At 42.7% G+C, this 27429-nt stretch overlaps 1 protein-coding gene across 5 annotated transcripts in view; it reads left to right on the top strand.

Moving 5' to 3' along the window:
• The window catches only part of KANK1 (KN motif and ankyrin repeat domains 1), a 200299-nt gene extending 174256 nt beyond the window's left edge, over positions 1 to 26043 (top strand). For 3 of the 5 annotated variants that reach the window (XM_081279442.1, XM_081279443.1, XM_081279444.1), the window contains 10 exons: positions 780 to 3464; positions 13686 to 13883; positions 14219 to 14327; positions 15375 to 15617; positions 16804 to 16891; positions 19467 to 19686; positions 21875 to 22017; positions 22568 to 22768; positions 24531 to 24629; positions 25093 to 26043. In XM_081279442.1, coding sequence (XP_081135568.1) covers positions 780 to 3464; positions 13686 to 13883; positions 14219 to 14327; positions 15375 to 15617; positions 16804 to 16891; positions 19467 to 19686; positions 21875 to 22017; positions 22568 to 22768; positions 24531 to 24629; positions 25093 to 25155 — 4049 coding nt within the window. In that variant the 3' untranslated portion in view covers positions 25156 to 26043. The remainder of the gene's footprint in view (positions 1 to 779; positions 3465 to 13685; positions 13884 to 14218; positions 14328 to 15374; positions 15618 to 16803; positions 16892 to 19466; positions 19687 to 21874; positions 22018 to 22567; positions 22769 to 24530; positions 24630 to 25092) is intronic. The other 2 variants (XR_014020417.1, XM_081279445.1) reach the window with 2 other exon arrangements.
• Positions 26044 to 27429: the final 1386 nt, after the last annotated feature.

The following is a 27429-nucleotide window of genomic DNA, read 5'->3' as shown; positions in this document are numbered from 1 at the left end:
AAACAAGAATTCTTGAAATAGTGAATGTTTTGTTCAAAAAATAAAAAGAGTGCAGAAAACAATGCCTGTAGTTGAGAGGATTTTGTTTGATTTTTAAGCAGGGAGAGAAATTGAGAAATGGGAGACACAGAAAAGAGAGCTGAAGTCTGCCCTCTGACCAGATTCTTGCCTCCATGCTGCCTAAGTTAATACCCAACATCCTATGTCCCAGATTTCTAGCAAGAAAGTGTCAGAGCAAATTGGGATCTTGTACCAGTGGGCAGGTGCTAGGTGGCTCTTGGCCACTGGATAGAAAGGCTATGAGGCTTACAGAAGAGCAGGGGCAGAATGCACATCCTTGGCCCCCTGGCCTGGCCTGTTAGTCTTCAGCTGAATTTTAACATTCTGTGCTTTGGAGGGTACTTTATAAAATAGGAGTCTTAATGTCTATCCACCACCCTTCAGGACACTATAGAGGACAAATGAGATAATACTTGACAGTGTTTTAAAACCTATTTTAATGCGGTTTTTTTTTTTTTTTTTTGTAAATAATTTGCTAAGGGTTTACTGTGTGCTTAGTTATCAAAATCATTTTCTCATTACTTTATTTAACCTTATGTGTTAAATAGAAGTTCAGAGAAGTTTGTCAACTGCTTACCAGCTAGGTTGTAGATTCAGGGTTATAGGTCTGTCAGCTCTTTTAAAATTATTTCAGGTTGCTGCTCTGCAGCATACACAAATAATTATTTTTGCCATTATGTGCAATGTATGATATTATAATATTCTCTTCTCTGTCCTAGAAAAAGCAGATGATATTCTGAATGGAGACCATGACAAGGAACAGAAAGACCCTTATTTTGTGGAGACACCCTATGGCTATCAACTAGACTTAGATTTCCTCAAATATGTGGATGACATACAGAAGGGAAATACCATCAAGAAACTGAACATCCAGAAGAAGAAGAAACCTTCTGTGCCATGCCCAGAAACCAGGGTCACATCTGGTCAGCAAGGTGCGTGGACTTCTACCGAATCCCTTTCATCTTCCAACAGTGATGACAACAAGCAGTGCCCCAGCTTCCTCCTAGCCAGAAGCCACGTTACAACAACTCCAATCCCAAAGCCACCTGCCCCTCTGGAGACCTTGCCTACTTTTCTAACCATCCCAGAAAATCTACAGTTGCCCCCTCCTTCACCACAACTCCCAAAGCACAACCTTCATGTCACCAAAACACTAATGGAGACCCGGAGAAGGCTCGAACAGGAGAGAGTCACCATGCAGATGACACCAAGTGAATTCAGAAGGCCTAGGCTGGCCAGTTTTGGAGGCATGGGCTCTACAAGCTCCCTCCCCTCTTTTATGGGTTCTGGAAACCACAATCCTGCCATGCACCAGCTTCAGAACGGATACCAAGGCAATGGGGATTATGGGGGCTATGCCCCAGGGGCTGCTACCACCTCCTCCATGGGGAGTTCTATCCGCCACAGCCCCTTGAGCTCAGGGATCTCCACCCCAGTGACCAATGTGAGCCCCATGCACCTGCAGCATATCCGTGAGCAAATGGCCATTGCCCTGAAACGCCTAAAGGAACTCGAGGAACAGGTGAGAACTATCCCTGTGCTCCAGGTAAAGATCTCTGTCTTGCAAGAGGAGAAACGGCAGTTGGCCTCACAGCTGAAAACTCAAAGGGCCGCATCCCAGAATGATGTCTGTGGTGTGAGGAAGCGCTCCTATAGTGCGGGAAATGCCTCCCAGATGGAGCGGCTCTCCCGGGCCCGGAGAAGTGTCGGGGAGTTATACATTGACTATGAGGAGGATGAGATGGAGAGTGTGGAGCAGAGCACACAGAGAATAAAGGAGTTCCGGCAACTCACGGCAGACATGCAGGCCCTGGAGCAGAAGATCCAGGACAGCAGCTACGAGGCCTACTCGGAGCTCAGGGAGAATGGGGAGTGCCCGCCTCGTGAGTGCCGCTCTGTGGCTGTGGGTGATGATGAGAGCATGAATGACCTTGTTGTGTACCACCGGGGCTCTGTGTCCTGCAAGGATGCAGCCACAGGGACAGTCACTGAGATGAGGCATTGTGGGGTCAACGTGACAGAGGCCATGCTCGGAGTGACTACAGAAGCTGACAAAGAAATTGAGCTACAACAGCAGACCATAGAGGCCTTAAAAGAAAAAATCTACCGCCTGGAGGTACAGCTTAAAGAAACCACCCATGACCGGGAGATGACTAGACTAAAACAAGAACTGCAGGCCGCTGGATCAAGGAAAAAAGTCGACAAAGCCATGATGGCCCAGCCACTTGTCTCCAGCAAGCTGGTGGAGGCAGTGGTGCCCATGAGAGACCAAGTGGTTGGCCATCACGTGGTTGTGGTAGACACGTGCGTTGGGACCTCTGTACAAACAAGCAGCGTAGGCATCTCCTGCCAGCCCGAGTGCAGGAACCAAGCGGTGGGGCCCGAGCTGCCCATGAACTGGTGGATTGTTAAGGAGAGGGTGGAAACGCATGACCGAGGTGCTGGGAGGTCTGTGGAGATGCGTGACGAGAGCGTGGGTGTAGAAGTCAGCGTCTGCGAAACAGGCAGCAACACAGAGGAGTCTGTGAGCGACCTCGCGCTCCTCACCACTAACTTGAACCTCAAAGACGTGCGGTCCATTGGCTGTGGCGATTGCTCTGTCGATGTGACTGTTTGTGCTCCCAAGCAGTGCAGCTCCCGGAGCGTGAACACAGAGGCTGTTGTGCAGGTGGAGGCAGCTGTCACGGCAGCACCTCCGACCGCACACCAGCACACCAGCACGGTTTGGGAACAGGCGCACCAGTGCACCAACACGGAGACAGCTACCCTCGTAGAATCGTGCACCAACACTTCCCTGAGCACTTTGGATAAGCAGACCAGCACCCAGACTGTGGAGATGCGGACCGTGGCCATAGGAGAGGGCCGCGTCAAGGACGTCAACTCCTCCACCAAGACACGGTCTGTTGGTGTGGGGACGGTACTTTCTGGCAGTTTGGGATTTGATAAGCCATCGGCTGTGAAGACTAAAGAGGCAGGTGTGGGGCAGATAAATATTCATGACAACTACCTGGTTGGTCTCAAAATGAGGACCATAGCATGTGGGCCTCCACACGGATCACAGTTGACTGGGGGGCCGATGGGCAGCAGGAGGAGCGTGGGTGTTGGGGACGAGCCTGTTGAGGAGTTCCTGGAGGGCCCCCAGACCCAGGCTCCATCTGGAATGGTGACTGGCCTGGATCACTACATTGAGCGTGTCCAGAAGCTGCTGGCAGAACAGCAAACACTACTGGCTGAGAATTACAGTGAACTGGCAGAAGCTTTTGGGGAACCTCACTCACAGATTGGTTCCCTCAACTCACAGCTGATCAGCACCCTGTCCTCCATCAGTTCTGTTATGAAGTCTGCAAGCCCGGAAGAGCTCAGGAACCCTGACTTCCAGAAAACCAGTCTGGGTAAAATCACAGGTAGGTGGCACCCGAAGAGACCTGGGACTCGGGAAGTGTCTTAGGCCATTTTCTGGTACTGTAACTGAATTCTGTGGACTGGGAAACTTATAAAGAATAGAGGGGTTTTTTGGATCATGGTTCTGGAAGGCTGGGAAGTGAGGGCCTTCTCACTCCGTGGTAACAAAGTGGAGGGTCTCACTTGGTGAGGCAGAGCAAGCATGCAGAGAGTCCTGCAGTAATGATCCCACTCCTGCAATGGCGACTTTAACCCACTCATGGAGGCAGAGGGATTGTTTCCAACCCATGAACTTTTGGGGAACACATTCAAACCATAGCAGGAAGGATGTCTTCTCAGGAGATAAGAAATGGTGGGGGATGGTACTAGCGATCGAACATGGAGTCTTGTTAAGCTAGGCTAGTGCTCTGTGGCAGAAATACTTCCCAGCCCTTTATTTAATTTTTTAAATTCTTATTTATTTTTTGAGATGGGGTCTTGCTAAGTTGCTGAGGCTGGCCTTGAACCTACCATCTTTCTACCTCAGCCTCGTGAGTAGCTGGTTTCCAGGCCACCAAGCCCACCAGGGAATTTTTTTTTTTATCTTAAACTGCTGGAGCCATTTTGTGGAATCATAAAGCTCTAGAATGGTAGTAGAACGAAAGCCAAGAATCACAATCCATAAGCAACTCTGGTGGTTACTTTAGCTCGTAGCTGAGGACTAATGGGGGGGGGGTAAATTAGTTTTGACTGGCTGGACGTTGGCCCCTGTGGCTGCTAGTTTTATGCTGCTTTCTTGTTTGTATTTCAGTTTCTTACGTGTTCATTTTATAGAGAACTATTCAAAAAAATATTCTATTCTGTTTATACCCACAATTACCAGTATGTTATCAGTCAAGTTTTATGAGGGGATAGACACTTCTGTTCATTTTATTAATACAGCAAAGAGTCTTGAATTCCTACCCCATCTCCAGGATAGGCACAACAAGAGTCCCCTCCCCCTAGTGCTTATGTTCTAGTCCCGGGCACAAGTGATGGAAAGGAGACCTGCATAGTGGTAGGTACTGTGAAGATGATGACTGCAGTTATGGGGACAGGGACTGGCACTGGTTACAGGTGGGGCTATTTGAGATAAGGGACACTTGAGCAAGAAGTCTGAGAGGTCTCTTCCCACTGCTCATTTTGGTAGAGCTTTTTTTTTTTTTTTTTTTCCCCTTTCTCATTCTTTCCCTTATTCATTGGGACTCCTGCTCACCTCTGCCTTCCTTAACACTGAAACTCATCTTTGAGGAATTTCCCTGGGAAATCTCTCCCTGCAAGCCTCACTCAAATGACTTTCCTGGTGTCGGGCACTCTGTGTATCTGACAGTGCACAACACCTTCCTTGGCACTGCCCAGCTTCCGTTCTTGGCACTCCAGTCCTCACAAACCAGTGTGACCTGGCCATGGGTGTGCATCCAATTAATTTTTTCATGTTGAAATGTGCACAATAGACTTCAATAAGGTATCAGTCTTTCTGTTTCCCTTTATTAGCCTGAGAGGGCAGTGATTAAAATGGACTGAAATAGATTATATCTTCCTATGTTTCCGCTTTCAAACCTGAAAGAGTATTAATTTTTAGTATCTGTGCTATTGGACAGATAGTTTATTGTGGAAGAAAAAAAATGAATGTGACAGCTGATGTGTGGGTTTTTGCCTTTTAGAATCCAAATAAATGGACATGGGAGTCATTTAGGATAAGCAGGATTAAAATGATACATGGACATAAGTGATGTCTTAGGTAACTAATAATATGTCTGCTTCCACATCCTTTTACAAATCATGGTGTCAGATGTTGAAGTCAAAATAAATAAAATTCTTAAAAGTCCTCCAGATATGACACAGAGGATCATGAAAGCATTTCCTTCCCAGCCTTTCTCCCTCCTCCTCAAAATAGGGTTTTTATTTCACATTCTTGCCTAAAATATTCAGCTGTAACACTGGAGTAATTTTGGTGGCCCTCGGAGACTGGGGAGCAAGTTTTGTCTGGCTGTGCTGCAGTGTGTGTTGGTGTATTTCCAGTCACGCTGACATTCCACACGTCACATTGTGGATCTGACCCTTCAAATGAGCACCTAATTAATCAGCTAAAATTCATGAGACCTACAGCACTTGTGAACCAGAGAATCAGTATTTTTAGTAGCACTTAGTCATAGTGGCAGCCTCTCTTGGAGCACACAGGGATAACTTTAAAGTATGTCTAATTCACATCACATTTGTAACCATGTTGCTCTAATGTTCTTTTTTTTTTTTAATTGGTTGTTCACAACATTACAAAGCTCTTGACATATCATATTTCATACATTAGATTGAAGTGGGTTATGAACTCCCAATTTTACCCCAAATGCAGATTGCAGAATCATGTCGGTTACACATCCACAATTTTACATAATGCCCTATTAGTAATTAATTAGATTAGGAACTCAACCCACAGTATGGTACTTAAGGCAGCTTGATATAGTAAGGTGAGATTCCTAACACCTGCCAGCTATGAAGCAACAAGGTGTGTCAAAATGTACCCAGGACACTGCACACCCTACTCTACAGAGTAGTACGGTATAGAATGTGTATCTGTACTGAGAGGCATAATGGAGTGTGGAAAGGTATCCATTCACATTTTCTTTCCCCCCAAAAGATAATAGAGAATTTGGGCTTGATATCTAATCCCTTGTGTGAACCTTATATTTTGAAGACGTTAAATTTGGGCTCTGAAACTAGGCGGTCTCTGCCCCAGGACAAGTTGTCTTTGTTCCCTCACAGACTATAGTGAAGATGGGGTGAGTCATAGGAGTAGACCATTTGGAGTGTCTGCAGCAGGGTCTGAGTGCTCAAGAAGAGCTGGCCACCACCATTTTGAATACTTCCAGAACTAGAGATTAAAGATTTTTTTTTCACAACACCTTTATCCTATTTATTTATTTTTATGTGGTGCTGAGGATTGAACTCGGTGTCTCATGTGTGCTAGGCAAGCGCCTGAGCTACAGCCACAGCTACCCCTGAGCTACAGCCACAGCCCTGGTCATTTGTTCTTAATCCAGATTTTAACATTCGTAATTCTGGCTTGTGACCTCCCCCCCACCAATTACTACATCTTCCTAACTAACAATTTTATCAAGATAACAAAATATAGAGAAAAAATGGCAAAGCAAAATTAATATGATATTCAGAGTCAATGTTAAAGCTCAAAATGAGGCGTATCAGTGCCCAATCTGTAGAATTCTACTAAAGACAGCTATTAAAAGATACTCCTTTAAGTATGCAGAACATTATTTTTAGCAGCATCATAGTGCCCAATACTCTTGTTTAGTTTCTTAGATTTAGAACTGGAATATATGCTTACAAATTAACAGTGTAGAATAACAAAACAGCAAAACCCACCCTTACAAAACAACTATGTGCTCAGTTTATACAACTGCATACTTAAGTTTTTAACAAGATTTGAATCATACATAGTCTTCCTATTATTTTATTTTATTTCATTTATTTATTTATTTATTTAACCTAAAAGCTCACTCACATTTTCCCAGGATTTGAGAGAGAATATCATGGCTTTAATGAATTGAAATTTGGTGGTCGTCAAAGGTGTCCTACCAAGTTTTTTAAATTCCTGGTAGTGAGAGTTTCATGCATTTAATGTTTTTTCATGAAACTGAAAAGAGGAAATAAGTTTCTATTGTCACCAAAAACCTTAGAAAGGAATATTTATTTTTCCTATACATCAATCGAGTTATACTGGTTTGAGGAGTTATGAGTTAATATTTGTTACTGTTGTTTTTCCTTCTGGAAAGAGGGGAAAAAAAATAGAAAACTCTAGACAAATTACTTGCAGTTAAAAAAATACTCTAAAATATATATAACTGTCTTTGAGCAAATACGAACAAAACTATTTCTAAAAGTGGAGTTTAGCATACTACAGGGACACAGCCACATCAGTATTTATAGCAACACAATTCACAATAGCTAAATTGTGGAACAACCCAGATGCCCTTCAATAGATGAATGGATTAAAAAATGTGACATGTATACACAATGGAGTATTACTCAGCAATAAAAGAGAATTAAATCATGGCACTTGCACGTAAATGGATGGAATTGGAGAAGATAATGCTAAGTTAGCCAATCCCAAAAAAAAACCCAAATGTTGAATGTTTTCTTTGATATAAGGAGGCTGATTCAGTGGGATAGGGAAAGGGAGCATGGGAGGAATAGACAACTCTAGATAGGGCAGAGGGGTAGGAGGGGAAGGGAGAGGGCATGGGGTAATTAATGAGATTGGATGTGATGATCATTATTATCCAAAGTACATGTATGAAGACACGAATTGGTGTGAATATACTTTGTATACAACCAGGAAAAATAAATAAATAAAAATAAAAGTGGAGTTCAGGGCTGAGGTTGTGGCTTAGCGGTAGAGTGCTTGCCTAGCATGTGCAAGGCCCTAGGTTCGATCTTCAGCACCATATAAAAATAAATAAGTAAAATAAAGGTATTGTGTCCAACTACAATTAAAAAAAAAAAAAGTGGAGTTTATTTTTTAAGAATTTAACTACCTGCCACCCAGTTTGTAGAAAATTTGTTTCTCACACTCAAACAAAAGTACTGCTTTTCAAGTTAGCTTCCATATTTACACTCCTGGTTATTTGGGGTTTGATAAAATATGATTCTTCAGGGAGATCTAAGCCAAAGCAAAAGCAGGGAAATGACATTGTTACAAGTACATTTCTAATTGTCTTCTATTTCAAATAAGGCACCATGTTCTTATTATCTGTTTTTATCACTTTAAAAAATGCTGCAAGGGCTGAGATTATGGCTCATTGGAAAAGCACTTGCCTTGCACATATGAAGCAATGGGTTCGATCCTCAGCACCATGTAAAAATAAATAATATAAAGGTATTGTGTCCATTTACAACTTAAAATTAAAAAAAAAAATAACGCTGCAAGCAAGAGCATCAAAATAATCCAAACCTAGTGTTTGTGGAGCCCTGTGGTGTATAATGGCATGGTGTGGTGGAGGGCCCACTGGCCTGGATGTCAGGAGAACCGACTTCTGGTGACTGACTTAGTATTTGTAGTATCAGAAAAAGAGTTAGTGTTTATGTTCGTGTGTGAGAAAGACCGGGCCCCCACATCCTTCCATGTCAAATGACAGGGTTGGGTTAGATTTCAGATTTTTCTCACAGGGTCCTCTCAGCAGGATTGTGTGTGGAGTGGGGGAGAGGATGGGTACTAGAGACTGAACCCAAGGGTGCTCTACCACTGAGCTACATCCCTGGCCCTTTTTACCTTTTATTTTAAAACAGGATCTTGCCAGGTTGATCAGGCTAACCTCGAACTTGTGATCCTCCTGCCTCAGCCTCCCAAGTATATGGGATTAAAGGTGTAGGTCATCACATCTGGCAGAATTTTTCCATAAAAGTATGCCTTCATAAGGCTAACCATCAGATACAGCTGAAGAAACTTTCCTAAAACACATGGGTCTCCTGCTACCACCCAGTAGGCACCCCAGATCCAATTTCAGGGAAATGTTGGAATAAAATGACCTTAGAACAGAGCCCACAGTTTTACTGTTTGTTTCTGTGGTACTGGGGATTGAACCCAGAGCTCATGCGTGCTAGGATCCACCAGTGAGTCACATCCCCAGTCCACACATAGTTTTGCATTTGGGCTTTTCATGAAGACAATGAATAATTTTCTTTAGATACTCAAAAGGGATAGTTGACCTTCTGCAAGATTTAATCTGCTCATCACCTCTGTGAGCCTTGAGTTGACATTTGTTTGGAAACTCTTAATCATTTAAAATGGATATTAATGAAATGCAAATGTGCTCTGGAGAAAGATGCAGGTTTGACAATTTCACGCTGAATGAATCCAACGTATTCAGTTCATGTTGGGCTAAAGCGTGGACATTAGTAATTGTCAAGTACGGCAATGAGTTGGAGTTCATGAGTGTCCAGTCAAAATGACAAATGTAACTTGTATTGGAAGATGGCCATAGCTGTTTGTTTTTCTGAGTAGCATATTTCAGTAAAGATTTTTAAGTCTGCATTGTCCCTATCAGTATCAATTGAATGTCAAGTATATGCAAAATGTGGTACTGCAACAAAGAGATATAAAGATGTACCTTGAAAAACCTGCTATCCAGTTGGGAAGCCAGGACAGCCCCCAAAATGTGAATGATCACCTGTGGCAACATCTATCAGGTACCAAGTACTATGCAAATAGAAAGTGCTCAGGGTTCAGTTGCCATCAAGGTCTCAGAGGTCTGAGGAGGAGGAGGCCTTAGCACTATTGGGAGGAACACAGAGCACATTTAAACTCAGCTTTAGTTAATGCAGCCTGTCAGGTTTTTTGGGTCCAGTCTTAGAATGGTGTTTAATTACATGTGGATGGGTTGTGGTGAGGGAGAATTTGATTCTTAATCCACTCTAGCATTTTAATTTCTAAGTGAGTAGCCACTTTTTGATGGCAGCTGTTTGATATGTTCCCATGAAAATATCAAAATGGACCTAGAAATGATTAAACAGCAGCTCTGACTACTTAAGTTTTCTATCTCCAGTTTGAGTTGGCTGTTTGTGACCTTCAGGCAGAGTCCTGAGAGGAGAGCTTGGAAGCAGAAAGGGATTGACCTTTGTCTTCTGCTAAACGTCTTCTACATTTCCCTGAAAAAATAATATACATCAAAATAGAAGGTGGTCCTTCATGAAGAATCTCTGCTGTTTGTCCCTCAAATGTTTGAGCTGAAAAGTGTGAATTCATGCTGAACCCTTTTTATGGAAAACTAGAACTCTCTCAGATTCCTTTGAATTCTTATACTTTGGGGAAATACTAATTTACTAAATAATTTACTCACTTCCATAATGAATCTGGAATTTCAGTTCTTCGTGACAAATAAGCTAGACATCCAGTTGGAAGGCCTAGCTGAGAAGTTGGCTACGCAACATAGTTAATTAGATGGTCACATGATTCAGAGCTGTTTTCAGAAAGCACTTGACATTATAAATAAAAATATGGATTCACATGTCAGAAAAGTTAACATCTGTCAACAGAGATACTTAAAATCCATTTTAATACATTTCTAAAATTAATTTCCTAACAAGTTTGGTGTATTTCATCAACTAATATCCATTCTAGATGGATAAATATCACAGCAGACTGGAGAAGATGATGTCTGTAAGACTCTCCCAGCTCTAGCTTTCACTGGGTCAGGGTTTTGTTTGCTTGCTTGCTTCCTTCCTTCCTTCTAACATTCTTAAAGTTCAGGACATTGTGAAGTAAATTTTTCATTATGGGTTTTCCATTCCTCTCTTCTCTAACTCCCCAGTTGTGACTTTGGAAATAGCTGTTACCTGGTGGGAATCTTGAGCATCTAGGTCAGAGGGTCAGAATTCTGAGAGTGTTTATAATTAGTTCTTTTGTTTCATTGCTCTTGTTTCGGTAGTATTCCATGTTCACCAGGGTTTTCTAGCACCAGTGATCCACGGTTATTAATAAAACCTCCACCAATTCCTGAGAATTCACGTGGGTCCTAGTTGATGAGTTGAGACCAGAGAGGAGTCTACACTCTTGTTTTCAGGGCTTGTTCTATTTTGGTTAATTTAATTCAGTAATTCTTAACCCTGAGTGCATGACAGAATCACCTAGGGAGAGGTTAAAAGTACTGAAGCCTGACCACCTGCAGATAGTGCATTATATAGACCTACCCCGGGCTGGGGTTGTAGCTTGATAGTGGAGCACTTGCCTGGTACTGGGTTCAGTCCTCAGCACCACATAAAAATAAATTAATAAAGCAAAGGTATTGTGTCCATCTACAACTTAAAAATAAAAAAAGCCCCACCCCTAGTTCAGGAGACTCTAAGAGGCAGCCAGATTAGGACTGCTGGATTTTGTAGTTAACCTCTTCATCCCTGGCTTTCTTGACTGCACCTGTCCTTCACTTTACTTGAACAGGGCAGTGAATTGCCACGCTATGTAAATGTCCACCCAAGTCATGCAGATGAGCTCAGAGAATTGGGTAAGAGCCACTCAAGTCCAGCCAGAGTGAAAAGATTTTCTGGCAATGCAGGGTAGCAGATTCCCTTGACAAATGAGAACTAGCTTAATGTTTAATGATGTTCTGGCCTTAACCTGTTAGTCTCAAACAGACTCTCTTCTAGTTGAATTCATGGGCACTTGTGAAAGCCCTCCTATTGTTAAACGCTGTCCCAGGCACTGGAGAGGACAGATTAAAACATAGCTCAAAGGGGCTCAAGCTTACCACCTCTTGGAGGGCATACTCGTGAAGCCAAGAAATAGGGCAGAGCATATTTTAGTCTGCACAGTAGGTGCTACACAGGGCAATGTTGGAAAAAAAGCTGTCTCTGGAATCATATCCTAGAAAAATGACTATAGTGTTAATATCAACCGTATTAATTTGTTATGAGCCCTTATATAGTATATTACTTCTTTATCAGTAAATACTGATTTGTTCCATTTATTAAAAAGAAAGAAAGAAAGAAAAATGACTATAGAGGAAATAGAATTTGGGATAGGCCTTAAAAAGAACATGGGTAGAACTTAACTGGTGAAGGGTATTAAAATCCAGGCCTGGTGAACAGTCTGCTTAGGACAGAGTCCTGGGCAATGAAGTCACAAGACCACCCTGGGCACATGCAGGGTAGGAGTGGTTGAGCAGTGCAGCTTCCACTGGCAGATGAAGGAGCTGCACATTCTCGCCTGAGGGGCTTGGCCATGATTACAGAAGCTTTAAGAGGTCCCAACTTACGAAACCAAGTTATGGTGAGAGAAATTAGGGCATTTGGCACCTCAGGGTGGATAAATTATCTGCAAAAGGTTGATGAGAGAGGGGTTTACTAGGTTGTTAGGAATGTTTTATATCTTACGTGGTTACACAGGCATGTACATTTACAAAACTCATCAAACTGTATGCTTAAATTTTGTTTTATGTAAACTATATTACCACAGCAAAACATAGTACACTTATAGTGTATATATTTGTATATGAGTATGCACACACACGTGTGCATATCGTTGTTGCAATGCTGGGGATCAAACCCAGAGCCTTACATATACAGATAAATAAATGTTCTATCACTGAACTATGTCCCCAGCCTCTAATTTAAAAGCCATGTTTAAATAGAAGAACCTATGGATTTAAGGACTTAAAATCCACACCAATCAATGGAAAGTTGGTCAGTACTAGTTCATGCCCTCAAAACATTTAAGTCCAGAAGGAAATCTAAGACGGTCACAAGAAGCATCTTGTACTTGGTATGAAGGTCCCAGAAAAGGATTGGAAGATGAACTGAGATAGCTCAGAGAAAGGAGAGCTGTTTTCAGTGAGGGAGATCAGAGAAGGCCCTGAAGAGGGCATGATGGGAGGGGCTGGCCAAGTGGAGGTGGTAAGAAGGGCTTTCCAGGTGGAAGAGAATAAGCTATGGTAGCCATGAGGAGGTGAGAAACGCCCTCCCTCTAGACAGAGCAGTGGGAATTAAGATACCAGATTATGGGTAGTTTAGAGTTTCTGGCTAGGATCAGTGACTCCGGAGGCTGGGGCAGGAGAATGGCAAGTTTGAGACTAGCCTCAGCAATTTAGCAAAGGCTCTAAGCAACTTAGTGAGAACCCGCCTCAAAATAAAAAGAACAAGGGATGTGGCTCAATGGTAAAAGTGTCCCTGGTTTCAATCCCTAGTACCCACCCCCCCTCAAAAAAAAAAATTGATGTGCATGTCCAGGTGGTGTGGACTACACTTTCTTTTCAAAGGGGTTGCTTCTTAGGTTGTGTCAGGTTTTGTTTTAGCTGAACTAATGACAGCATCACAGCTGGGTTGGGTATTGCTCTGCATCATTGTGACCCGGGAATAGCTGTGCAAGAGGGGCCAGCAGGATACTGCTCTAGTCACCCAGAAGCAAGGATTGCAACAGCCAGAGCAGAGAGAAAAGAGGAGATGCTGTGGATCTCTAGTAATATAGCTCAGCATATCTAGATGTGATAATAAAGGAAAGATTGAGTCAAAGGAGGACTTGGAGATTTGAGTTTAAGTGGCTTAGGTGGTATTCCCATTTACTGGAAAGTAAAACACAGCAGGAAAACACTTTTAAAAAGACCAAGTTGCAAGAACCTTTTTAAACAAACAACAAAAAAAATTTAAGTCCCTTTCATCCACTCCCAGCATTACACACTCTATATCCTTCTCTTTCCTGACAGGAAATAATTTGGATTATACCTGTAAGTGTGGAGGCCTTCAGTCAGGAGGGCTATTAAGCACACAGTTATCCTGGCCTGTCCAAGAACTGGGGACCACAGAAGGAAAGCCCAAGAACAGCCAGGATGGCTTCCCTTCCCAGGAAAGTATACCAGCCCTGGTGAACCTGACAGATGACCAGATAGCCGCAGGCCTATATGGTGAGTCTTCTCAGGGGCCTTGACATCAGGTCTCTAGGAACATTCCAACTGAATGACACTGTACCTTACAAGTTGACCTGGAAGAAAAGATCATGCAGATGGTTGGAAAGAAGGCCTAGTCTTTAAGATTATCAAAGCAAAAATGAGCCTGATAGAAATGCCCAGTTGTCACTATTTTGTGATGGCTCAAAGTACTAATAGTCCCCACCCCCCGTTTAAAGGACGTTTTTAATGGAACTTTGAGTTATTGTCTTTGTATGCACATACTTTTCCAATGGAATTGGTGTGAATTCAAGTTATGTTAATTTTGATCACCTCAATTCACTTTTTTATAGTATGTACAAATAATGAAAATACGCTGAAGTCCATCATGAAGAAGAAAGATGGGAACAAAGATTCCAATGGTGCAAAAAAGAATCTTCAGTTTGTCGGCATTAACGGAGGGTAAGGAAAGATGGTGGTCCTATAGCTCAGCATCATCTGTGTCTGTCTCCTTTGCCTCCTGTTTGAATCCCATTTCAAGGTACCTAGTCTGGGATGCTGCCACATCTTGGTGATGGAAGATTCCCTTCTCAGAAAGGTGCATTTGGGCTTCTCTTCTCCCCTCCTCTTGCTTTCTTTAAGGATATATCACTCTCTTAAGGACACCTGATGAAGCTGAGCAATTGACATCTCATCTTTTATCTGGAAAATAAAAAAAGGGTCTTCAACCAAAAGCAGCAGGCACCAAGGTGGTTGCACTGTGTTGGACAGCTGGTACTTACCTGTGCTAGAACTCAGAAAGGAGCAGAAAGAGGTCGAGCGCATCACTCCCTGGGCCAGTGACTGTCATTCACTCCTTCAGCATGGGTTGCTTAGCAACCCATGTTCATGAACAAAACCATGGGGCCTTTCACCTGAAGAGCAACCTAGTCATGCCATCAGTTCTTTGCTTTCTGAATAGAACGTTTATTAGTTATTTGTTCTTTCTCTTCTAGTTGGCTCAGATAAATAGTTAAGGTTCTTCATCTTCCTACAGTTGAGCCTAAACAATTGGCTGATAGACCAACAAGAAAGCAATGGTGAAGAGTTAATATTTATAGGAAAGTGAATCACCAGGGTTGACATGATGGTACCTGTTTTCCAAATCTTCTAAGTTATATTTGGCACAATATGTCCCAGGAGATTTTGGAGGACATGTATCAGAAGACTATTGGTTACTTGTGTGATCTTTTGACACTGGGAGATTGAATGGGGCAAAATAGGATGAATGGAGAAGATAAATAATGAGCAACTGCAGATCTCAATTTGTACTAAGCTAGAAGTCCCACGTTGTTCTTTTAACAAGGAGTGTAAAAAGTTGGCCCTTTTAAGTCAGAACCCATTCAAAACCCACCAGGCCACTGATGAAATTTCTGCAGCCAATCAGCAGGTTTGCCCTCATAGAAATTTCTGTCACTGGGTCTTTATTGGGCACACCTTGCATCTCCTGAAATCCCAATTGCCACCTAGGTATGAAACAACTTCAAGTGATGATTCCAGCTCAGATGAAAGCTCTTCTTCCGAGTCAGATGATGAGTGTGATGTCATTGAGTATCCTCCTGAAGAAGAGGAGGAGGAAGAGGAGGAAGACGACACTCGGGGAATGGCAGAAGGGCACCATGCTGTTAATATTGAAGGTTTCAAGTCTACCAGGGTGGACGATGAAATGCAGGTTCAAGAATGTGAACCTGAGAAGGTGGAAATCAGAGAGAGGTGTGGTACATTCCCCTCCCCTCCCCTCTCCCATGTTAGTGTATTTTGTCAATAGAATTAGCTGATTCTGATTTTTGAGATTATATTTGTTTGATCTATTTCTTAGTATCTTGAACAGATGTACATACTTCTAATAAAATAAGTACTACATATGGTAACTCCTAGATCCCTTAGGATAGCAAAGAGAATGGCTTGGTAGCTCATCTCCTTTGAATTCAGAACTCTTTGCTGTCTAATTTTATACATGGAACCACTAGCCACTACAGCTTCCATTATTTGAATACCTCACATTTAAAGAAAGATTTGAAATTTTTGCTGACTAGCACACTTTTAAGTTTTGTCTTTAGTCATTTATCTTGATGCAAGTATCATTACTGTTATTACCATTGTGTGATGAGGATCATATCATGTACTTGGCCTCAACCAAATATCCCATTTACTGTAAAGATAATAAGTATCTGTTATACTGCTCTTTTGAGTGATCAGGAACATAACAATGGATTTGGAGATATCAATAAATAGCAGCTGAAATAAAAGATCAGAAACTCTGGTTGGCCCAAAAATGTACATAAAAATTCAGTTTTAAAGACAATTAGTAATTATGGATTTGCTGCTCATAAAACAGGACAGAATAGAGAAGATAGGTACCTCAATATGGTTTTTCCTTCTGTGAAATATAAACATTTTAGAAAACTTTAATTTGAAAATGATAGCTAACTGCATTAACACAAGGTAAGTGCTTTTCAAATGGCTTGAAATGAATGTCTTGTCATCTGTTTTTTTAAAAAAACAACTCTGTTGAGATATAATCTGTTTACCATATGTCATCTGATGTGTAAATTTTTGTATGGGTTGAACAAACAATTCTGAGTTACCAGATATGGTAATTTAAGCTTCTTCAAGCCTTTAAGGATTAAAAATATCTCCAAATGTTACTCCATAATGTCAAGAAGACCCAACTGGTCTACCTAGAAGCTGCTTTCACAAGGAGACCTTGAACTCTGGCTAGAGATGTTGGCTTACATGATAATATCAATCTTAGATGCCTAGAGGTACCTCCAACCATCACAACCTGCTCAGGATGGCTTAGGGCCACTTGTCTGTGAAAGGGTTAGTAGGTTCAAGATAAAAAATGACTTTCCCTTTCTGGTCATTCCTGAGCTATCTTTATTTCCCCCCCTTTTAGGTATGAATTGAGTGAAAAGATGTTGTCTGCATGCAACTTACTGAAAAATAACATAAATGATCCCAAAGCTTTGACCAGCAAAGATATGGTGAGTCTGACCCACAGGCACTGTCTTCAGTCTGTACAGAGTGCCCAAGTGGCACCGCTGCCAGGGTTATCAGCAGCCTGCCCTAGAGCTGCTGTTGCATGCAGGCTTCTCCTTGAACTATTTCTAGCAGGAGTGAGCATTGTGCTGTCCAGCTCCCAGGAGCACACTATTTCCTGAGTCCCAACTTTGGATGTCCTCTACCCACCCTGTACTTTCTTAGGGTGGAGGCATCTGTGAAGCATAGACTTGCAGATAGAAGGGAGAGCTAATTGCAGGCAATCATCTTTGTTTCCTTTGTTCACAGAACCTTCTGATTGAAGGAACAGCATCCCAGAATTATTTTTAAGTTGGTTTATTTTTTTAAAGGAAACCTATGCTATCTGGGCTGAAGTTAGCATTCCTTTCAGTTATGAAACTACATATTGTGTTCTGACTTGGAATGTAGGCAACCACTTTTTTAAAACAAAAAATAATGTGCACTTATCATTTCAGTTTGAAAGATTCAGAAGCAAAAAGGTTGTGGTTGCCTTAGTGATCGTGAACAGATACAACATAGGACACACAAATATTTCTTTGATGGTTAGTATGATACTATTGCCAAGCACGTCACCATTTCATGCACCGAGGGTTTTGGCTGTGTAGCTTCCTTCCTAGGCTAGAACCACACTCCAGTTTTTTTAATCTTTAGTGCATTGAGAAAAGGTGGTTTCTGGTGTTCAGATAATAATGTACATCTGAAACATTACTGATGTTTAATGCTAAATAACTTAAAGCAGCAGGTGGAAAAGCCGATTTATAAGGCTCTCAGTTATGAAATCAGAATGGTAGAAGGGACCTAAGGAATTATCTAATCCTAGATAGTTTTCCTCTTACATGACAAACATAATTGGAATCCTGTAGCTCCATCACACTGTTAAAAATCTGCAGTGGCTGGCAGAAGTACCTGTTGCACCTGCCCATGAGGGTGCTCTAGTCTAGTTCAGCACCCCCTTCACTGAGGGCCTGAAGATTGACTTACCTGGAGCAGCAGCTACTTGATTATGTTAGTAGTGCTGGGAATAGATCAGATGTATATTGACTTTGGGTTTGTGTTTTGCTTATTCTAATTAAACATATGACCTTATGTGGAACTTTTTTGTTTAACTTCAGGTGTCATTTATTTATATTGCCATATAAACTTAAATTTATCAGAGCCAGCTAAGCCTTTATTTCTGGTTAATGGGCTGAGAAAGGAACGTAGCTGTGACATTCAAAAGGAAATGCATAAATTTCCTGGTCAAAGGGTTACATAGAATTTCACACTGAAACTCATTAGTATGAGACCATGCCTCAGTCAGACAGTAAAGCCATGAACAGTCACTACAGTGTCAAATATCCCATCAGGTTTAGCCTGACTTTAAAATAGATGCTTTAGGACCCCAGATTTTATAGCCGTAAGTTTTTTCTTTTACTGTTGTTAGAGTATGAGGTTATATGCTGTCTGAAATACCTCACATTTCTGCATCTGTGATCCATATATTTTGTTGAACTTTCTTTCACTGTAAAAGTGTTACTTTTGGATTGTGTGAAGTTGTGGACATATGAGTGATCACAATCCTGTCAGGACACCAATTTTAGCAGTAATAAATTTAGGACAGCCAGCAGACATAATAGCCCTTCTTTCTGTGTGATGAGTCCAAAGAAATTTGAATGTTATAGATTTGTAGAAAAGGAAATTTTTTTTTTACTCCCTAGACCATTTTTTGTTGAACCCAGGAGTGCTCTACCTCTGAGCTTCATCTACTCATTTTTTGATGTAGGTTCTTGCTAAGTTACCCAGGCTAACCTCGAATTTAGCGGCTCTTACCCAATTCGCGCCCAAGTTGAACGTGAAGCCAGCCCCGCAGTTGTATGTCATGGTCTAAGGTCTTCCCATGCAGTTGATCTTAACGAAAAATGCAATTTCTTCCAGATTTATTTTTGTTCTTATAACAAAATGGCTGAACATTTGCATTTGGGATTAGAGTCAGAATTGATGGGCTTCCAGCCTAGAGTTATGAAGGAGCTGTGAGAGTTGCAGTTGATCTGGCTTGGAAGGAAGCAGTGTAATTATAAGTGGGCTAATTAATGTCTTCCTGATTTCTTTGAAAATCATTTGCAAGGCCACTATAATTCCAAACTATTAGCTCATAAGTAAGGCCAGGCTTAAGCATTTTATCTTCATTACAAACACTGTAAAGAGAAGATATCCCCAGTTTCCAGGCAAGGAAACAGATGCAGAATAAGTAACTTCCCCAGGATAATTTTGGAGATTTGCTCCTTATGAAGGAACCCAGGGGAGAGAGGGTGTTGCTCCAGCACCATCACTCTTAACAATGCTGTACAACCTCTTATGGAAATTAGAATGTAATACTGTGAACAGCTTAAAATCTGGAGGAATGTTCCAGCCTGGTGTTCAAGGCTGTTCTTGGACTCTGTTTTGGGAGCTGATTCTAATTGCATGCACTTTGACTATAAAAGGCTGGTTACTTGGGCTCTCAGCTACATCTCAGAAAAGCCTAAAAATAGAACTAATGGCAGCATGGTCTGTTGGCAGAGGTTCTGTCTGAACACCCTCCAGCACGAGTGGTTCCGTGTGTCCAGTCAGAAGTCAGCCGTACCAGCCATGGTAGGGGACTACATAGCTGCATTTGAGGCCATCTCCCCAGACGTGCTCCGCTACATCATCAACATGGCTGATGGCAATGGCAACACAGCCCTCCACTACAGCGTGTCCCACTCCAACTTTGAAATCGTCAAGCTGCTATTGGAAGCAGGTACCGTGGCCACCCCTCGTCTTATTTGTCACGGTACTCAGGGTTGTGACTCAAAAGAGCAGGTTGGTTTACTCGTGGATTCTTTGATCATCCCAAGATCCTTTGTTTTTCCACATGTTGGGGCAAGAGTAATGCTGTCAGGCAGGGGAGGCTGAAGTTTAAACAAAATTGGACAACACAGCTTCCAGCTCTGTTCTGGCTGCAGCTCGGCTACATTCAGGTGAGGTACAGCCCTGGTGCCTGCACTGAATCATGCAGGCTTGGCTGGTTTGTTCTCAAGAGGCAGGCTGCTGCTCACGGGCCCAGTCAGAGCTCTTGTGCCTGTGGCCCACTTGACTTGTCCTCATACACCAACCACTGACCAATGGCCTTGCAAAGAGAGTGGGTATTCAAGATGAGCAAAGCCACAGTCCAATCACTGTCTTACCCAAATGTACCATTGAGGAATCAACATAAATCAAAGGAAGTGATATTCTTCTATCTGAACCATATTAATGAGAATAGTGGAAAATTATTTGCCATTCTAGAATACAGCCCACAAATGCATTCAATATGAAGTAAGTCAATCTCAAGTACTGCTCTTAAGTGGTGTATCTCGGTGGTACATAACTGATTTCAGTTTAATTAATGGACATAATGTCAATACCTGATTTAGAATATATAATGCAACTGTCCAGTTTTTGGACAAGAAAATATCTTGTCCAATGGCTTGATATTTTCTACTGTTGGGGAATGTTAAATCAATGCAGAAAAGAAATCCAAGCAGATTTTATCTTTTTAGCCTTTCTCAGTTGAATTATTCCCTATTTTAGTTCCCATATTAGGGTAGAACTGCTTCCAGCTGACAGGGAGGAATTTCAGGCCTCCTCTCTTTAGACTTTCCAGACTATAAACAGAGCTAGTGATAATGTCAGCTCCTATTAAAATAGTAGTGGACAATATCCAGGGAAGCTGAAAAGGATTTACTTCAGGATTGCTCCAGAAAGGTACAATTTTATATATCTTTGAAATGGTAGAAAGTATGTTGGAAAATGAAATGATTTTAAATTTTGTGGTTGAATCACTTAATTTTTGCTGCTCACCATTATGGGCTGAGATTCTGGCTCCATCAAGTGTGACTGTGGAATGCTATAGATCCTGGGGACCCTTGAGAGCACACATGCTCCTAGCTCCTCCACCACACAGCCTTTTCTTTTTCCACATAAGATGCACTTTTGTAAATGCCATTATGTCCTTGTGTGCACTTGATTGGGACCTTGAGGCAAGTTTTCTTGGTACCATCTCTTCTTGCCCCTTTCTGATACAGCCATACTAGACACTTGGTCACACACAAAAGCTGCTTTCCAGCAATCACTGTCATCTTGTCGTTTGATTAGAACATGCTAAAGGAACTTTTAAATGCCTGAAGGATAATTTAGAAGAGTTTCTAGCTCATCAGGTCTTAGTGCCTGGCAGTTTCTTAGAGGACTTCTACATTGTTATTGCTCAAACCACAAGTACCAGAGTTTGGTAATTGAAGTTCTGTGTTTAGGCACCTGTAAGAGCAGTAGTAAATTGAGGGCTGCAGACCTGAGTAGTGCTGGATAATTGGGCAACACCATATTCAGAGCTCTGTGCTCAACCTTTGCAAACCCTCAGCTTTCTGCATCCTTCTCTCAAGTTCCTAAATGTCTAGATCCCACATGAGTGCTTCTTCTCCAGAGCAACCGTTCCTTAGAAACACCTCAGACAGGGCTGGGGATGTGGCTCAAGCGGTAGCGTGCTCGCCTGGCATGCGTGCGGCCCGGGTTCGATCCTCAGCACCACGTACCAACAAAGATGTTGTGTCTGCCGAGAACTAAAATAAATAAATTCTCTCTCTCCCCCTTTCCTCTCTCTTTAAATAAAAAATAAATAAATTAAATAAAAATTTAAAAAAAAAAGAAACACCTCAGACAGACCTGTAGGCTGCTGTAGTTCAAGCAAGGTGTTCCATAGATGCTCACTGTCATTTCTGTTGCTGCAGGCCTTGTGAGAGGGTAAACATTTTTTGTTTGGCATAAAAACATCCTAAGTTTCCTTGTGAGTCACTTAGTCTTTGAGCACTCGGTGCCCTTCCACTGAGTTCTTTTAGCTACCATTCCTTCAGTTCGCATGAACATCTGCTGTTAGGAGATGGCTCCCCGCTAAAGAGACTCGTTTCTTACAGACGTGTGTAATGTGGATCACCAGAACAAGGCAGGGTACACTCCCATCATGCTGGCAGCCCTTGCAGCTGTGGAGGCCGAAAAAGACATGCAGGTTGTGGAAGAACTCTTTGGCTGCGGGGACGTGAATGCCAAGGCCAGTCAGGTCGGTGCACTTACTTGTTAATGGTTGCTTGAACTGGCCTCAGCAGATCTGCTGTGGCCCACTTCCAGCTCTGTGTCCTTGCTTACCAAACACACCAGTTCACATGGGCTTCAGTTTCACACTGGAAACCTCTCCCTCCTTTGCCTGGCCTTCCCTGTCTGCAGAGTTTGAAACTTGCACAGAAACTGTACAAGCCTGGCTTCTTAAATGACTAGGAGTCCTTATCATATACCCAATACCTACTCCTTCCTGTCTTCATGCCACGGTAGAGTCCCAAGTCCAGATGTATTCATGGCTTGACTTTTAAACATCTGAACTTTCCAGCTATGCTGAGACAGAGCTAGTGAAAAGTCGACTCCTTACTTTAACCTTCCTTATCTCCTAGCTTGCAAGAAACTAGTAGGTCCATGCCTGCCACCCTGCCATAAGTAATTACATACACAATGCTTTGTCTTCACGCTGTTCTGTCTCCCCTCCCCCACCACCACCAGTCACTTCCCTGGCAGCTCATTCTGCACTTCTGAAGTCCAATTGTCATTTCTCCCCTCAGGCAGGGCAGACAGCCCTTATGCTGGCAGTCAGTCACGGGCGGATAGACATGGTAAAGGGCCTGCTGGCCTGTGGAGCTGACGTCAATATTCAGGATGATGAGGGCTCCACAGCCCTGATGTGTGCCAGCGAGCATGGACACGTGGAGATCGTCAAGCTGCTGCTAGCCCAGCCTGGGTGCAACGGCCACCTACAGGACAATGTAAGCTGCTTCCACTGGGACAGGGGCACACACGTCCTCTGCTGTTCTCAGGGATCAGTGTTGACATCCAGGTCCCCCACGTTGTAGCTCAGCTTGGCAGCTGTGTGCAGACTAATGCTCCCATTAACTAAAGGCAAGGGCAGAAAGACAAAGAGGGTTCACCCCAAAATTTATAAAAGGTGATTTGTGGGCATGTGTGAGGACCCATATGCTAAAGGAAAATAAATTCAGTGTAGGCAACTTCTGAGAAGTTTTATCTAGAAAAGGAGATTCTTAGTAGAAGCTGGGTCATTTGTGACTGAAACCAGTTCCTTTTCCCTTGGGCAAACACTTTCCTTACCCAAATGAAATACAAACAAGTGATATACTGTGGCCCATTAAAATGAGTAACTTAGGACGGCTCATAAGATATGGCTGCTTTGCACATTTCCCAAGTTGTTTCCATGCACAGATAACCCCTAACCCTGTAAGGCCAGGGGATGCTTCTGGGGTATGTTATCCAGGTCCAAGGGGAGGAGCACTGATAGAAGGCACTTAACTAGCCTGTGGGCAGTAAAACAAGCCAAGGATCACAGAGGTTTGAACCAGAGCTTCCTTTAACTCAAAACACCAAAAAGTTAAGAGGAGAAAACATCCCCCTTTGCAATAAATTTCAAGTAGCACTGGGCTCAAGCCAGTACCATTTTGCTTAGCTAGAAGAGCAAACTGGCAGAGGCTTCTTACTGCTCTGTGGCCTGATGAGCTTCTGCCCTCAGCTACCTCCACCAGAGAACACTTGAGATACCAGGTGCCCTCAGTCCCCCCTAGAGGAATTAGTTGCCAACTTATCATTCCTCAAGACTCTGTTACATGTGTTTTGTTTATTGGCTTTTAACTTTCTGCAAAGAGCAGCTTTTAGATTAGTAATAAGATTCCATAGAGCCACAGGGAATTCCAGAAATTCTGACCATCCCAACCAGTTACCCACTTCCTTATCTATAACTAAGTAGAACATCCAGCTGGCCTCCAGAAGAAAAGCAGGTCCCAACAGTCACAGTGTGGGAGGGAACAACCCCAAAATTCTAAACCACGTAAAATTGTTTCCTGCTGCTCATGACCAGACCTAAGTCCTTTTAATTCAAGACTAGACAGAACAGCTGGGGTTGCTCTCTGCCTTGCTGCTCCATTGAAATCTCTGCAATTTAATATAAATCAAGGTGTTAACTGAAAAGTTTTTTTGCCATATGTACTTGTTTCCCTGGTACTTCCAGAAGATTCACAAGTCCCCGGGTTTGAATGCTTGCTTGCACATGGATGTGACATGCGGCATTCCTTAGAGGTGGTCAGGATTTTAGACCAATATCTTCCTCCCCAAGAGGAAAGTTTAGAAAATGTCCAGGTACCTCATGGTACTTGGATGGTCATTTGTAATTTTCAGCAAAGAAACTTCAACCATGTGTAGACCCCCATTCTGTCCTACTGCCCTCTTCTGGTGGGCCGAATGATTAAATAGGAGTTGTTCATGGGCAGCCTGCAGTTTTTAAGGATCCCTGGTAGACAGGCCTCTGTGCTGAACACTCATACAAGCCAGGGGAATGAGTCTCCTCATCCTCATCCACATCCTAGGGCCTCAACACTTAGAGATCCAACTGACGTTTCTAAAGAACTGAACAATGGCTAGGTATGGAGACCTCATCCATTACTGGGGATTGTGATGGTAAGTTTTGGCTGTTTGAAGGTTTGAGAAACCCAACCTGGTTCCTTGTTTACCTTTCATCCTCAGGATGGCAGCACTGCACTCTCTATAGCCCTGGATGCGGGACACAAGGACATCGCCGTTCTTCTGTACGCCCACGTCAACTTTGCAAAAGCCCAGTCTCCGGTTAGTGTGTACATTTGGAAATAGGCTAACATCCACAGACTAGCAGGCCCCTTCCTCCAGGAGTTAACAGGGAACATGGGTTTTATGCTAAAAAAATTCATTTCTATCCCATCCCCAAGACCTGAGGTGTAGTGGAGGCTACTCCTTGGGAAACACCTGGGTCTCATGTGGAAGGTTTTATTCTATGCCTAATTATCCAAGTGGTTTAACCCAGGGATCCATGTCACCTTCCTGAAGCTATCAGTGGGCAGCTTGAAGTCCCAGCACAGCTAGACATATGAGCCTCACTGACCTTGGAAGAAGGCCTACTCCTGGTGAACATCTGTCTCACATCTGCAGCCAGCACTCTTAGCTCATGGGTGGTTTTCAGCTATGATGGTCCAAGTTCCAGTGGCACAGGGGACACTGTGTCTGAGGTCATCTATTAACCCCCAATATTTTTTTTCCCTTTCCTGTTCTCTAGGGCACCCCAAGACTTGGAAGGAAGACATCTCCTGGTCCCACCCACCGAGGCTCATTTGATTGATTATTTGGAAATAGCCTTCCATTTACATGCCACCATGAAGCTGCTAATTGTTCCTGTTGGGGTGACAGATACTGAATGTATATGTTCTGTGCCTGAGCTCACCAGCAAACAGAAGCATACGGCACAGGTTAAAGGCTGACACTTAGGGGAAGCAGAGCCATGGGGGATTGCCAGCTTGGCCACCTCCCCTCTGGCCATCTTCTCTGCATGGGGAGTGCTTGAACCCCATCTCAGTGGCTGTTGAGTCTCTGCTCCGTTATGTACAGTTCTAGGATATGGTAACCTGATCTGAAAGGGCACCTTCTTCCTACAATTCAAAGAAGTGTAATTCTCACTGTTTATTTTTGAAATTTTCCACAAATATATATTTACCCAAATGTGGGACCATTGGAAAATGCTTCCAAAATTCCATTCCAGCATGGTTTTGTTAAGGAAGTTAAGGTGACTTTGATCATCAGCAACTTGGGCTGGTAGCTTCTGGTTTAAAAATAGAAGATGGAATCTCAAACCATATAAAACTCATGAAGCATTTTCGGTGGGTTTCATCTAGGTGGATGTATTATAACTTTTATATAAAAAGATATATGACTATAAAATTGACACAGTATTTTCAACTTTTATATTCCATAGTAATTAATTAAAAAGAATTACATATAACACTACCACATTTTTAACAATTGCACAACCCTGTCTATATCTAATGATAAAGGCTGAATTGTTAGAGGAATTGGCTCTGTATTTGCCTCTAGAGAAACAGTGTAGTTCTCCATTTATTTATGGATTCCTTTATATCATGTCACATTTACTTTAAAGTCCTGTATGTATTTAAATGTTTGAAGTGCCTTAGACTCTTGCCATATTTTCAAAATAAAATTTCATTAAGCTCTTGTCCTTGCTTCATCTGACAGCTGTCTGCCCAGAATCTGTTGACTTACAGCCGTGGCAGCAAACTGATAGATGGAGAGGAGAGCAGCGCACTGTCCTCTAGGCTTGGGCTCCTAGTGGGTGGGTCCTCAGAGTGCGAATGACTCCATCCCTGAGTTGCATGTCATGAGGCTGATATATTAGACAAACATCTCATCAGTCAGGTAATCTCCCAGGGGAACCTCTGACTCTTCTCAGGTACAATTATCCTTAACTCGGTTGATTGTGATAGTGACAAAAAAGGAGACATGAAATCAGACCTTTTTTTTAATGTTTTGCAACTTGTAGAGAAGAACCTGCAGAGATGTAAAGCTTAGGTGGCAATTCAGGCAGAGCCAGGGTAATTAACTGCTCCCAATACCGAGCCCTTCTTTTCTGCCCATGGTAGATCTGCTAGCTGTAGGATTTAGGCTAAGTATTGGATCAGGTAGTTTTTCAAGCCCAAGTTCCTGGGGATCCCAAATGGCACATTAAATTAAAGCTTGAGAAGAGGAGCCATGTTTTGTTTGCCCCTTAATGGCCTGACATGCATTTTGAGCAAAGAGGACTATACCTCAGGTGGTTTGTGATCCTGGGGATTTTCTTTGTTCCATCTGAGAAAGAAAGGTACTAATATTTTAAATGCTGAGGAGATAAAACCCCTGCCTGTGTGTGCTGTCTCTTAGATTTCTGGTGCTCAATTTTAAAAAAGAAAAATGAGTGCTTGTTTTATCTTTGAGTGAGGTCTTATACAATGTATATCTAACCTCTCAGTAACACAGGCTGGGGCTGACCTTGTCTGCTCTCACAACATGGGCACTTCAAATGCTTTTTATCTTGAGATCCTGGCACTCTACCTACACAAGCCTGATTATCCCCAATGGTACAGCTGTGAGTTGCTGAGGCACAGTTCCATAAAGGGACTTGTGACAGGGGGCTTGGGGGCAAGGTCCCCAGCTGAGTTAGGCAAGAAAAGTGGGAGGAGTCCTGCCCTGTGCCAAAGAGGTTACAGAGAGCCAATTTCCCAGAAACTCTGGCTCTGGAAACTGAGCAGCTGAAGGCTGGAAGCCACCCGAAGACAACAGGAATGGAGCGATGGGGACCTTGAGACTTTGATGCTAAAGTGATAAATGGCAACTTGTTCGGTTACTATTATGAAATGACTACTGGACCTCTCACCATGGGGAGATAATTTGCTACTGGAGACATTTACCAGGAACATGCTACCTATCACAAGTCTCAGAATATATGAGTATTGAGCCCACTTCTGTAATTTGTCAGTACTCGAGAACAGTTTTACCCCTGACTTTTTCATACTGCAAGTATGTGACAATCCTTGCATATAGAAAAACTTACTTTTCCCCTCAAAGG

Source organism: Spermophilus citellus (genome assembly GCF_964194105.1).
Source record: "Spermophilus citellus genome assembly, chromosome: 2".
NCBI classification, from domain to species: Eukaryota; Metazoa; Chordata; class Mammalia; order Rodentia; family Sciuridae; genus Spermophilus; species Spermophilus citellus.
This window is presented reverse-complemented; position numbering and strand designations above follow the sequence as displayed.